Here is a 14,604-nt window from a genome sequence, read left to right as displayed (position 1 = left end):
TAAAACCCTTAAAAACAAAAAAAACATATCTGTCAGTTAGTTTTATTGGCAGGTGAAGGGTTTGATTCCCAAATATTCCCTGTTACATATAGATGACCAATAAAGCAGCATGCCTATAAATATTATCTTACCTCAATTTATTTTAGTACTTCTATTGAAAATAGAATTGTACTTTAACTAAAAAAAACCGGAAATTGATTAAAATTCATTTTGGGTTCAAACATGTCTTCATCTTCAGACAACAACTGAGTACATACAGACATCTGTCAATCAGTTTTTCATGAGTATGTTGTTGGCAAGTGAAGGGTTTGAATTTCTCGTGCGGCTTATGTAGTCTACTGGTATGACACTCGCTTTTGGATAGGAATGTCCTGAGTTCGAGCCTCAGTCGACGCTTAGTCATTTGAAAAAGGCTCTCTATTCACATTCTCTCACCATACTCAGGTGTAAAATGAGTACCTGGCTGTTAACAGCGTTGTCTCTGTCAGGAAAAAATTGTAATATCGCCTAACAGGCGTCATGTTTCGTTCTACATGTTACGTGTTGCTGTTGATCAGGGACCCTTTGTAAAGCGCTTTGAGCACACTAAGTGGATATCACGCTATATAAAAGCTCAATTATTAAAAAAAAATTTTTTTTTTTTACACATTGCCGGTTTCATTGACAATTTGTTCAAATCCAAGAATATACAGTTTTCTGATTTTAATCCAAGATCATTCTTCAACCAATGATGCAACATGCATATAACTATTGGGTAAAACTATCCAATGAAAATACTACATTCTGACATGTGACGAAACCGTCTATGACTTATATTATCCTATGTTTGTTTAGATTTTCCTGTGCCATTGGTCATTCTTGAGTTGACCAGTTTGCAACTGAAACCATCAAAAATTGTTATATATTTGATTAATGGTATTTGATAATAATAAGAAAAAGAACATTTTTATAGTACTTTATGCCATAGTACTTTATGCCAAGGTCTCAAAGCACATTACATCAATTGCATAAAGCTTAACCTTCTCCTTACCAGCCATTTTCATGATTTTCCCTAAAACTTCACACCCAACTAACACAAAATAGAAATATTTATTACTCTGACTTAATTGCAGTAAAATTCTTGCGATACATAATTTCTTTAGCAAAACATGCTCTACAACACACTGTTCATTTTATTTAAATTTTATGATGTACAAAAGAAATTTGAATAAGAAAAATGTTGGTTGTACCGTAACGTTTGTGATGATTTTCCTGTAGTTGGTAAGGAAGGGGTTAAACAGTGTAGCTATTGTCTCCATTTTTTTATGCTAAAACTTTTCAATTGATATTATGATTTCCTTGTTTATTTATCTATTTTTTTTTCTTTTCCAGTATTTTGACCGACTGTCCGGTGTGCGTCCTGAGAGACTGGATTACTATGGTGGTTCTGTAGAGCTGGCAGACTACTGCCCTTATCTACAAGTAAGGCAACTCCTCACTTTTGATAGACTGACTGGTTCAGGCATAACTCTGCTTTTTGTTATTGCTTTTAGTCTGCAGTTGAGTGATTTTATTTTATCTCACTAAGGTCCCTCTAAGAAGACTATATTTTTTTCTTACCACCCCTTTCCGTACCGAGTTCGATCACCCGTCTCTGCACTGTATGGCCTTGAGCAACTCACCTCACCCTAGCTCAATTTGCGGGCCTGCACTGCTGCTGACGCCTGGTTCATTCCAGTCTTCCCTTGGAATAGACCCGAGAGACAGATTTTCCTAATGGGATGAATATGGCCTATCTCAATTTATCAAATTAATATATAAAGTGTTGCTATTGGTTCTTGGTTGTATATTTTTACATATTTGTGCATTTGCATATATATTATATATATATACATTGTCGCCATAGATTCTCAACTTTGTGTTTATACATTTTCATGCATGCCACGTCTGTAAACGAATTTCCATTTATTTGGATGAATAAAGTATATCTTATCTTAAAGACAATTTTCCCCAATGGGATGAATAAAAGGAATTTTTTATTTATTTATTAATTTTTTTTTTTTTTTATAAACTGAATCTTCCCTCTTCCACAGGAGTTTTCATGGACAGATAAAAGGAATAAACCAGTGAGAGGGTCCAGCTGTTTGGATACCCACAACAATCTACGTAAGTTGTTTTGTGTGTGGCTATGTGGTCTAGTGGTATGACACTTGCTTTCGGTTCGAAAGGTCCTGGGTTCGAACCTTGCTCGGTGCACAGTTGAGTCTCCTTGGAAAAGGCTCTTTACTCACATTCTCTCACCGTACTCAGGTGTGAAATGAGCACCTGGCCATTAACAGCGTTTGTCTCTGTTACATGTTAAATGTTGCTGTTGGTTAGGGACCCCTTGTAAAGCGCTTTGAGCACATAAAGTGGATATTGCGTTATATAAAAGCTCGAGTTAAAAAGCTCAAGTTTTGTGTGGCTTTTGTTATCTTGTGGTATGACACTTCTACTTCTATTCAGATTGGTAGGTTCTTGGTTCGAGTCCCCCTCTGGGCAATGCAATTTTCAGTCTTTATGTATATTAGAGCTTTAAAGAGGCCATGTCCCTTCCTAAATGTTAAGCATTGCAATTGGTTTATGACCCCTTGTAAAGCATTTTTGAGCACATTTAGTAAATGCTGTGCTATATAATAGCTCAAGTGTATTTGTATGTTTAAAAAAAATAGTAATAATGATAATAATAGTATTATTAGGAATAATAGTAGTAGTAGTTGTAATGGTAGTAATTATATTAGTAGTAGTAGTTGTATAATAATTATAGTAGTATTAGTAGTCGTAGTAGTAGTAGTACTAGTAGTAGTAGCAGTCGTAGTTGTAGTGGTAGTAGTACTAGTAGTAGTAGTGGTAGTAGTACTAGTAGTAGTAGTAGTTGTTGTTGTTGTTGTAGTAGCAGTTGTAGTATTAGTAATAGTAGTAGTAGTAGTAGTAGTAGTTGTAGTAGTTGTAGCTGTAGTAGTAGTATTAGTAGTAGTAGTAGTATTAGTAGTAGTAGTAGTAGTAGTTGTAGTAGTAATAGTAGTAGTAGTTTTAGTAGTAGTAGTAGTAGTAGCAGTTATATTAGTAGTTATAGCAACAATAGCATCTGCAGCGATATCATCGTCAATATCAATATTAATATTTCTACCATTGTGACTGTTTTGGACTTATACATCGAGTTATGCTAGGAAAGAGTTGCTCCCCTTTGTTATTAGCTAATTGACTTTTGTTACAGCTTAATTGGATTCCATAGTCACACCACCCGGCAACGGCGGCCATCTTGGTTCTAAACAAAGAAAATCATTGCTTTTTATTCTTTATGCTGGCTAGAACTTTTCATATGTCTTGTGATCAGAATGTGTAAAAGTCAAAACATGATAAAATTTATGTGTTTTTTTCCTCTGGATATGCTTTTATGCTTGCCAGAGAAATATTTCATAAGGGCGTCCACCATTTTTCCGATAGTTTAGAGCCAGTTACTTAGTTACCATGCATCATTACGAGGGAAGTGACGTTACGACTGTTGAAGCGTATTAGTTATCATTCATTAAGTCCATTGCTTAAAATATTATTTGTGCTTACAAATATCAGAGTGGCATGCCCTAGGGAAGGGTGCACACTTTGTTCCTTAATTTCCATATTTGAGTTAAATTATACTGTTTTTTTTGTACTTACAATGTTGTTGCGATATATTTGTATATATACTCTAACTTAATCTCAGTAATAAAACTATTCTCTCACATTTAATCACTTAACGCTTCTGAGTTGAGTGAGTGATTCCACACTATTACTCTGTGGTGTCCCGTCAAAAACACAACATTGACAATCTTCTATCCAGATTTCCTTTAACTTTCAGGTGAACCAAGTAATTACTATGGAGAGGCCTACGGTCCGGACAGCCTTTGCTTTAACCATGACAAAGTGTGGTCCCTGTACCGATGTCACACCAGGCAGAGCCCTCAGCATGCTGGGAGTGGATGCTATCAGGTGGGCCAATATCATCCTATATTTGTTTCTCCCATAGTGGGCAGGGAGGTACTTACTGTGTCTTCTATCACCATATATTGGGTTATGATTTGTAAACATTTGAGTGTATTCCTCTTAGTAGGGACCTGGGCTTGTGAATTTAGGTGATCTCAAACTAAGTACTTGGATAGTGTGCTCTTGAAATCTACATCTGTTTCCTGTTTGAACAGATTCCCCTTTGTCTTACCTTTTCTTGGGTGCTTTAATTGTAATTCTAGAACTTTTTATATCCCAGTTTCTTCCTTTTTACGGGCGCTGATATGACCTTATTGTTTGCAAGCGCCGTAAAACCCTTAAAAACAAAAACATATTTGTTTATTTGTTTGTTTTTTTTTCTGTATCTTTTTAAAAACTGTTAAACATTGAATTCAATGACCTTGTTAAAGGAGCAGCGTGGCTCAGTGCTACGGTCTTTGCTTCGTACCCGGAATATACCGAGCTCGATCACCCAGCGCTGTGTTGTGTGGCCTTCTTGAGCAAGTCACCTCACCCTAGCACAATTTGCGGCAATGCACTGTGGCTGACGCCTGGGTTATTCCAGTCTTCCCTTGGAGAATAGACCCAAAAGACAAATTTCCCCTTAAAATAGGTTTGTGTCCCACTGTTTCAAAACAGTGTTATGTTGTCTTTACGTCATTTCTGACCGACACCCCTATCTAGTCAGCAATGATTGGATAGATCTGGCAGTAATTGTAATTTGCTATACGCTAGTGTCTTATCGAAGGAGTAACAAACAAGTGATATTGTCCGTTTCATGCTATAGAAACCAGGATAACTCCGGATCTGTGGACCTATTGATTTTGTGAAAATAGTTGGTAAGGTGAAAGTTAAAAATCAAAGTTAAGAATCTTGGGATTAGGGTATTTGTTTTATTAAAGAGATTAAAATAGCTTCATAAAATGCATAAACCCAAAATATTTATAGTTCCAATCATTAATTTTATTTTTTTAAGGAGGCGAAAACCTCAGTTTAAATTTCTTTTGTCTCATGGCCATCGGCTGCAGTTTTTGTGTTCATAGATACAAATTGCCCAACTGGTGTCCTTTTTTTTGTCCCTTCAATTTAACACTACTCATCATTGTGGGGTGGGTATTCATTCATACAGGAGTCAAGTGGGGTAATGATGAGTCTTGTCCAAGGACACAACAAGGGGTCATCCATCCTGTCTCTGACAAAAAAAATAAAAAATAAATTTGAGCTTTTATATCGCAATATCCACTAAAATGTGCTCAATGCCCTTTACAAGGGGTCAGCAACATTTAACATGTAGGACGGGACATGACGCTTGTTAGTTAGGCGATATTACAATTTTTCGGACACAGACAACACTGTTAACGGCCAGGTACTCATTTTACACCTGAGTACGGTGAGAGAATGTCAGTAAAGAGCCTTCTCCAAGGACTCAACTATGCGCCAAGCGCGAGGCTAGAACCCTGGTTCTTCTGATCCGAAAGCGAGTGTCATACAACTAGACCACATAGCCGCACTATACTTTACAATACTTTACTTCCCTTGGTTTTTTTCCAAGATTAGAGACCGTTACGATGGGTGACAGCCACACTAATTTTTGAGCTGGAGCTTGTGCTGTTATTTTGCACAATATCCACTAAATGTGCTCAAATTGCTTTAGAATATGCCCAAGTCAACAGCAACTCTAAACGTGTAGAACTGAACTCATCACCTTTGGAGGCACTATTACAAAATAAAAAAAATTTTTTTTTTTTTTGACTGAAACAACGCTGTTACTGGCTAGGTACTTATTCTACAACTGAATTTGAGAGAATATGAGTAAAAAGCCTTTTCCAACGACTCAATTTTGTGTCGTCCAGAGTGGGACTTGAATTAAGAACTTGATTGTCCCAGAATTTTCCATTACTTCGAACAAATTTTCATGTTAGGAGGTCTGCAGTCCAAAGGCCTGGATGATGATGTCCTTTGATGTCCCATGGTGAGTTGGAGGTCACGCTGTGTCTTCTATCCCCTTATATCCGTTTTCTAAGTTTTTGTCTTGGAATGGGATTAACTTAGTTTTGTCCCAGGCCCTGGATGGAGTCCTTGACTGGAAAGGAAACAGTCAAATGTATAATCATAGTTTTGGGAGAAGATATTTTCCTTGTAAATCATCTCTCTGTTATGTATTGTTAGTCATGTATTCTGTAAACATTTCAGTGTGTTCTTCTGAGTGTGATCCCGTGCTGGTGTCTGGATGAGACTTTAAGATGATCTCAAACTAAGTACACTGATAGTGTGCTCTTGGAATCTACATCTGTTTCCTATTTGAACCAATTTTCCTTTGTCTTAATTTTTTCTTGGATGTTTTGACTGTAAATCTAGAATATTTTGACTCCTCCATTTTCATCTTTTTTACTGATGCTGATATGACCTAAATGTGTCGCAAGTGCCATAAAACTCTTAAAAAAAAAAAAGGCCAAAGGCGAATGATGAACCTGAAGAATACAAATACACAAAGTCGTATAGTAATCCAAAAATTAAAAAAATATTTTGTATCACTTTACAGTATACGTGTCAACAAGATGTAGGATTAGTTATTCACGTCCAGCAGACGTCTTACCCGTGTCAGGCGAGTGGCCAGATACTCGACATCCTGTTCAACTCGTCACATTACCTCCATTCTGGCACCATCAAGTGTCCTCCATGCCCAGATGTCTGTCAGGTTAGTTTTTAAAAATTCAATTCTGAAAATGATAATAAAGATGATGATGATGATAATAGTAATTATAATAATGATAATAATATAATAATAATAATAATAATAATAATATAATAATAATAATAATAATAATAATAATAATAATAATAATAATAATAATAATAATAAAAATGGCTGCGCAGTCTCTATGGACACTTGCCGTGAATGTGTGCGTTACTTCGAGTTTGTCAGTCTGTTTCTATTATCCAGTTACTAATCTGCCTCCATAAATCTCTGTCTAGGGCAAATGTTCTTAGCTTTAGAATGTCATCATGTGTGTTAGGGTGCTGAGGCAGTTGGATGTTGCCTTGTGTTGTTGAAAACAGTTCCTCAGTTCTTATTTCTAAATGTATTTGATATTTTTTGAGAATAATGATAAGATTAACGATAACTATTAGAGATACCAATTGTCCATTTATATTTACGGAATTCAGTAAGTTAAAGAAAAAAAGCCTCTGTGTATTTTTCAATTACGTGGTGAATGCAAGAAAAAGAAGCTTTGATGACTGAGATGCAGGGGATAATGTCCTCTGAGTTATTGAAACTATAGACTCTACAACATATCACTTCTCCATCTATTTCACACTAGGAACTGAGTATTAAGACAAGATCACTCTCGACCTATTGCTATCCTGAAGTATTGTGTCACTTAATGTCTTTTCCAAAATCACCCGGTGAATGCAAGAAAAAGAAGCTTTGATGAGTGAGACTCCACTTGCAGGGGAGATAATGCCCTCTGAGATACTGAAACTATAGACTTTACTACAACCTATCACCTCTCCATCTATTTCACACTAGGAACTGAGTATTAAGACAAGATCACTCTCAACCAATTGCTATCCTGAAGTATTGTGTCACTTAATGTCTTTGTTCCCCGAGCATTGAAATAGGGGATGTTTTGAGTTGTTCACATATTATCATAAAAACTTGGTTAATTGTTGCCCCTTGAATCGGCAACTCTGAATCATCATCATCATCATCATCATCATCATCATCATCATCATCATCATCATCATCATCATCATCATCATCATCATCATCATCATCATCATAACACAAAAGTAACATGAAGAAGAAGAGGATTAAGAAGTAAGATGAAGTGAAGAAGAAGAAGAAGAAGAAGATGGAGAACGGGGAGGAAGAAGAATGGATATAATGATGTGATGATTATGATCATCAGGCCCACATTTTTTTTTTTTTTAAATTTTTTTGTGTGATTCGATTTCATTACAGCCAAATTCCTGTCCACCCGACCGAGAAGTACTGGTCAAAAACAACCCCAGTTACATCTCTCTGGACGGTAGTGCCTTTTGCAAAGGGACATCACTGCAATCTTCATCTCATCGTATCATACTCTTTTTACTGTGGCTTTTCTATTTAGCATTTCACGAAGTTAGGTTTTTAAGTATATGATCAAATTCTAGAATTTAGTTTTTAAAAATATATTTAGATATATATGGGTGTTGTGATTCTGTTGTTTTTTTTTGCTTCAGATGTATTATTTTTTAAATTATTGATAGATAGAGATGAATTGATTAAAACCCTAATCAAATATGCATTGCAATGAAGCTTTAATTTGTTAAACAGTCTACAATAAAACTGAATCGATTTTTATGTTGGTTTATAATATATATATATATATATATATATATATATATATATATATATATATATATATATATATATATATATATATATATATATATATGTATATATATGTAAATTAGAACTTTCACTTCACCTAAAATTTAAGACTTCTGTGTCCATTGAGGTCTTAATGATGAATTATTTATTTAGGCGAGTTTCCTGTTGTATTATAATGTTAATAGTATTATTATTATTATTATTACTGAAAATTTTCTACTGTGTTGTATGCAAAATTGATCACAAAATCCGATTTCATTTATCACGTGTCAATTAACTGTTAATTTTATCGCCATTTTTGACTCACCACCTCCAATCTGTGTCATGTCATCTGTGAAACAGATGCTGAAATTTAAATCCACAAATCAAAACGATGAAACTGGGGTTTGATTTATTGTCTTGAATCGTAGGGATAATGTAGATCCTGTAACTGCAAAAAGATGATATTAAAATTTTTGATGGTTTGACTTTTTTTTTTTAGGGGGGGGGGATGGTTTGGGGGGGGGGGCATCTGCTGCTCTTATAAAACCAGTTTGACATGATTGGTCACATATTATTGTACATTTATTGACAGCCATGCCATAGTTATGAGGGCGACTAACCAAACCTTTGAAATGTCTGACAATTGTCTGCTTTCTGACAACATCGCCACAATCTCTTTACTCATTTAATCATTATTTTGCACTGTGTGCAAGCCTATCTTTTCACTTAATGCGTAGGTGCTCTGCATTCCATGTGCACACTGTGCAAGCGTGTCTATTCATTCAACCCTCTCCTTACCAACTATAGGGAAAATCGTCACATTTGCTACGATAAACCAACATTTTTCTTATTCAAAGTTCTTTTGTACGTCATGAAATTTAAAGAAAATGAACAGTGTGTTGTAGAATATGTTTTGCATGAAGTTTACTGCTATTATGTCAGAATGATAAAAAGATATATTTTTGTGTTAGTTGGGTGTGAAGTTTTGGGGAAAATCCTGAAAATGGCTGGTAAGGAGAGAGTTAACACAGGTGCTCTGAGTTCCATGTGCACTCAGTGCAAGCATATCTTTTCGCTTAACGCATAGGTGCCCTGAATTCCGAGAAACACTTTCACTTTCAGACAATTTTCTCAGTTGCCATTAACAGGTCTATCTAACATATTTGCTAGTGTTGTATTTGTGTATAGTCGTGTGTGATTTTTATTTATTCGGGTTTTTTTTTCTTTCTTCTCAAGTCAGTGTTGTACTCATCCAGAATGATTTGTTGTTAATAATAAATTGTTTAATTACAGTTGTAGGATACAGTGGAATCTGCTTAAAGTCAACACTCTTAAAGTGAATGTCTGCTTAAAGTCAACACTCTTAAAGTGAATGTCTGCTTAAAGTCAACACTCTTAAAGTGAATGTCTGCTTAAAGTCAACACTCTTAAAGTGAATGTCTGCTTAAAGTCAACACTCTTAAAGTGAATGTCTGCTTAAAGTCAACACTCTTAAAGTGAATGTCTGTTTAAAGTCATCACCACTTGATGATCCCAAATTTTCTGTTCTTTACCTAAATTTTATAAGTGTCAAGTTACAATGTCCTGCTTGGTTACTGGTTGCCGACATGCATACAATAAAACTTGTATTATATAATATGACATCAATCGGCTCGGGCTATCAGTTTTAACACAATTTACTTGTTTGAATCATCTTATGTGTCCAAGCAACTCACTCCAAATGGGACTTTATCGGAATGAACTAGACGATAAAGGTCCAGAATAAGAAAATTTAAATCTTTTGTAGCTTATGGGTGGGGGGGGGGGGGGGGGGGGTCATTCTCCTCGAAGACAATTTTAACTCTCAAGTTTTTATGAATTAAATTGAATTGTAAGTATCGGGTTCGGATTTATTCATTCAGTACAATGGAATCTCGGGGTCCCGATAGCTCAGTTGTGTAGAGCACTCACTTCACACGCAAATGGGACCATGGTCAATCCCAGGTGCAGTCGAGATGTTTTTCTGTCCACCCAGAAATGAATGGGTAGCTGAGTCTGTTAGATTTGGTGGAAAGGATTTTGCGATAGACTAGCACATCCTATCCAAAGGATAGTAAGTAATTGCTATTGTCCGTTTCAAGCTATAGAAATGGGGATAAACTCCGGCTCCATGGGCAGAATGACTCTGAAGGAGGACGATGGAAGAATCCGTATAAATGCAACACTCTGTCAACTTATGCCAGAAGTCAGCACCCCTTGTCAGTCCCAAATCTTTTGTTCTTTATCTTAGTCTATTCCAGGGAGGTACTTGCTGTGTCTTCTATCCCCCTTTATCTGTTTCCCCAATTGCTTTCTGTCTTTGTCTTGGGATGAGATTGCTTTGTCTTGTCCTGACCCTGGCCGGGGTTCTTGGCTGGGTGGGAAACAGTCAAATGTATAGTTATAGTTTTGGGAGATGATATTTTTTTCCTTGTAAATCATCTCTCTGTTATGTATTGTTATTTTTTTATTTTTAACATATGATTTGTAAACATTTGAGTGTATTCCTCTTAGCGGGAACCTGTGCTTTTGTCTGGGTGAGACTTTTGGTTGATCTCAAACTAAGTACTTCGATAGTGTGCTCTTGGAATCTACATCTGTTTCTTATTTGAACCAATTCCCCTTTGTCTTACCTTTTCTTGGGTGCTTTAATTGTAATTCTAGAACTTTTTACTATCCGGTTTTCTTCATTTTTACTGGCGCTGATATGACCTTAACGTGTTGCAAGCACAGTAAAACCCTTAAAAACAAAAAAGCAAATAAACAGGAGTCCACTGTATGTCAGGGTGTCTTTTGAGCGTGATAGACAAAGCAATTGTTTTGAAGTTTTAATTGTCTTTTCTATCTCAACACATAAAGGAATTATGGGCTTGATTTAACATTGTTGTAATAGACAATATTTTGCGTTGGTTTTTAGAGTATTTCCATTACAATGTGTCCATAACAATTTGGGTTATCAGACCTGCAAATAAGGGTATTATATCGATATGAACCAGAGTAACACATTCTCTTACATGATACTAACGTGATGAAAAATGTCAGTTCTCCCCCCCACCCCCTTCACCCCCTGTCAGGTGAGACTGTAATTTATACACATCTTTTACACATAATTATACAATACTTTGTTTGGGGTCTGGCTGTTGTAGTTGTTGTTTGTTGTTGTTGTTATACTCAATTTGACATTTTTCGTAGTAAATTTTTCTTGAAAAAAATCCCACTGATTATTATTATATCATTATTCCTGCCAGAGAACGAGAAGGGTCTAATATGAGCATTGGACTCTGTGATATTATTTTTAACGTAGTTATTATTACTATTATTATTATTATTATTATTATTATTATTACTATTATTATTATTATTACTATTACTATTATTACTATATTATTATTATTATTATTATTACTATTACTATTATATTATTATTATTATTATTATTATTATTATTATTATTATTATTATTATTATATTACTTATTACTATTATTTATTATTATTATTATTATTATTATTATTATTATTACTATTATTATTATTATTATTATTATTATTATTATTATTATTATTATTATTATTATTATTATTATTATTATTATTTATTAATTAATTAATTAATTATAAAAAAATTATCATCATCATTATTTTTAATGCTTCCAATAATGTTAAGTTATTTTTTTGTTTTGTTTTTGAAACCATTATAATATGTTATTAAATGCTATTTTGTACCGCTCTTTATAAAGAATGAATGGATAGTTAGATGACAATTATCTTTATATTTGCAATGAATGATGTATCTTTTAACATCCAACCTTTATTTTTTCCTTGAACAATTACATATCATGCTGCATGAGGTTTTAAATCTAAATAAACAAAAACCGTAGATGAAGAATAGTCAAGCTTCATTAAATAACAGAAAACAAATGAATATTGAGGTTTTGGGTTTCCCCTTTATCAAGAATAATAATAATAATAATAATAGATCTTTATTGTCCATAAATATGGCAATTTGTCATTTAGTTACACTTGTTATAACGTTAAACGATAACTGTAAGATTGAACAGATATTTCACTCCTACTTATTTCTCTCTCTCTCTCTCTCTCTCTCTCTCTCTCTCTCTCTCTCTTCTCTCTCTCTCTCTCTCTCTCTCTCTCTCTCTCTCTCTCTCTCTCTCTTCTCTCTCTCTCCTCTCTCTCTCTCTCTCTCTCTCTCTCTTCTTTCACACGCGCGATATACACAACATAAACATATTCATTTTGTTTTCAATTTGTTACGATTGTGGCATTTCGACACCAAAAATTATCATCATTATCAATTGGTCAGTTAATCTTACATTAAATAAATTAATCAGTTAATCAGTCAACGAATCAATCCTTGGTTTTTCTGTACCATATGAAATATTCAACATTTTTATTGCTGATGGAACGAACGTTGATTTATACTTGTTAGTTCTACATTTAATCTGACAAAACCTTCTCCCAGATGGTAAAAGACTAAATTCATGGTATAAACTATGTTTTTTATTGTTGGTAATTGAGAATGCTTTCCTTTCTATTGCTTTTCCATGAATTCTTTCTACTCCATCAAGAGGATGGTTTATTATTTTTGATGCCTCTTTGATAGATTTTGAAATTTTTGATTTATCTTTAAGTCGGCATCCTCCAAACCATATGGTGCAGCCAAATGCAATTACACTTTTAATCAATGAGTCATAAACTCTTAACATAGTTTTCTTCCTTACTTGAAATGTTCTCAATTTCCTTAGGATGTATAATCTTTGGGCAACTTTCTTAGATATTATATTAATATGTTGAGAGAAATTGATGGAACTATCAGTGGTTATTCCTAAATATTTAATATAGTCAACTATCTCAACATCATCTTTACCGATCACCACACACTTTAAGTCGTTTTTATTTTTTACACCAAACACCTGTTCTTTTGTTTTTTTCAACATTTAATTCAAGCTGATTTTGTTTACACCAATCGGTGAATATATTTATTTGTTTGAAATAATTCTTTTCGGTAACTTTATCTTTTAATAAGCCAAGAATAGCAGTATCATCTGCATATTTCACTATCAAGCTAAATGATCAAACATTTCTTTGTTCATTTCAAGTATTTTTGTTTTATTTTCTGGTTGGGGTTCCTGACCTCCCATAGCGGGCATGGAGGCACTTACTGTGTCTTCTATCCCCCTATATCTGTTTTCCAACATGCCTTCTGTCTTTGTTTTTGGAATGAGATTGTTTGGTTTTTTCCTGGCCCTGGCTGGGAGGGAAACAGTCAAATGCATAGTTATTGTTTTGCGAGATATTTTTTTCCTTGTAAATCATCTCTCTGTTATGTATTATGATATTTGTTATTTTGAATGTATAATGTAAGCATTTGAGTGTGTTCCTCTTTCTGCTGGTGTCCGGATGAATTTATCGGTGTTATCAAACTAATTACATTGATGGTATGGTCTTGGATTCTACATCTGCTCCCTTTTTGTTCCCAGTTCCCCTTTGTCTTAATTGCTATTGGGTGCTTTAATTATAGTTCTAGAACTTTTTACTATCCCATTTTCTTCCTTTTTACTGGCGCGGGTATAACCTTCTAAGTGTGTTACCAGCGCCGTAAAACCCTTTAAAACTGAACTAAAGTATTTTTTGGATCTTACTTTGTTGTAACTGTGATGTGTCGCAGTTTATTGTTATTTATGTATTATACACACATAGAATGTTTATGTAGATATGAAGGACATGTGTCTGAATTTGATATTGGTGTAATAGGAATTCAGAATAGTGAACTTGGATTCAGTTAGATTTTTTATTCAAAGATTTATTTTAGACTATTGCCAATAAAAATCAAACAATAACTTAGAATTTCCAGTGACCAAATGAAAATAAGTAAAATAAATAATATTGTTGATAAACATCATATATATATATATACTGATTTAATTAATCATATTATAAATGGCAAAAAAAACCCAACAAAAATAGATGTCATTTTTACAACCCTCTTCCTTCTTTTCACATAACTAAACTCAGCCAAACATAATGGGGACATGGAATATAAATAGATAAATAAATAATTTTTATTCATCCTAAAGGAGGAAATTTGGCTTTAGTGCCTATTTCAAAGGAAGACAAGAGCAGATTCAGCGCTGCAAAGTGATCAAAGCTCACAGTCACATTGCGCAATGGGGAGATATGAACTCAGTACCTTTTGGGTATGAAGCA

The 14,604-nt window shown here is 34.2% G+C and overlaps 1 protein-coding gene across 1 annotated transcript in view; it reads left to right on the top strand.

The window, feature by feature from the left end:
* Positions 1-8,338, top strand: part of LOC144957712 (leishmanolysin-like peptidase) — a 28,975-nt gene extending 20,637 nt beyond the window's left edge. The window contains exons 14-18 of the mRNA XM_078889089.1: positions 1,372-1,461; positions 2,073-2,145; positions 3,857-3,987; positions 6,545-6,700; positions 7,970-8,338. Of these exons, the coding sequence (XP_078745215.1) occupies positions 1,372-1,461; positions 2,073-2,145; positions 3,857-3,987; positions 6,545-6,700; positions 7,970-8,149 (630 nt within the window). The 3' untranslated portion in view covers positions 8,150-8,338. The remainder of the gene's footprint in view (positions 1-1,371; positions 1,462-2,072; positions 2,146-3,856; positions 3,988-6,544; positions 6,701-7,969) is intronic.
* The last annotated feature ends 6,266 nt before the right edge of the window (positions 8,339-14,604 follow it).

This window comes from Berghia stephanieae, chromosome 12 (genome assembly GCF_034508935.2).
Source record: "Berghia stephanieae isolate SIO BIC M18660-M18661 chromosome 12, UCSD_Bste_1.3, whole genome shotgun sequence".
NCBI lineage: Eukaryota > Metazoa > Mollusca > Gastropoda > Nudibranchia > Aeolidiidae > Berghia > Berghia stephanieae.
The sequence above is the reverse complement of the archived record's forward strand: the minus strand, read 5'-3'. Positions and strand labels throughout refer to the sequence as shown.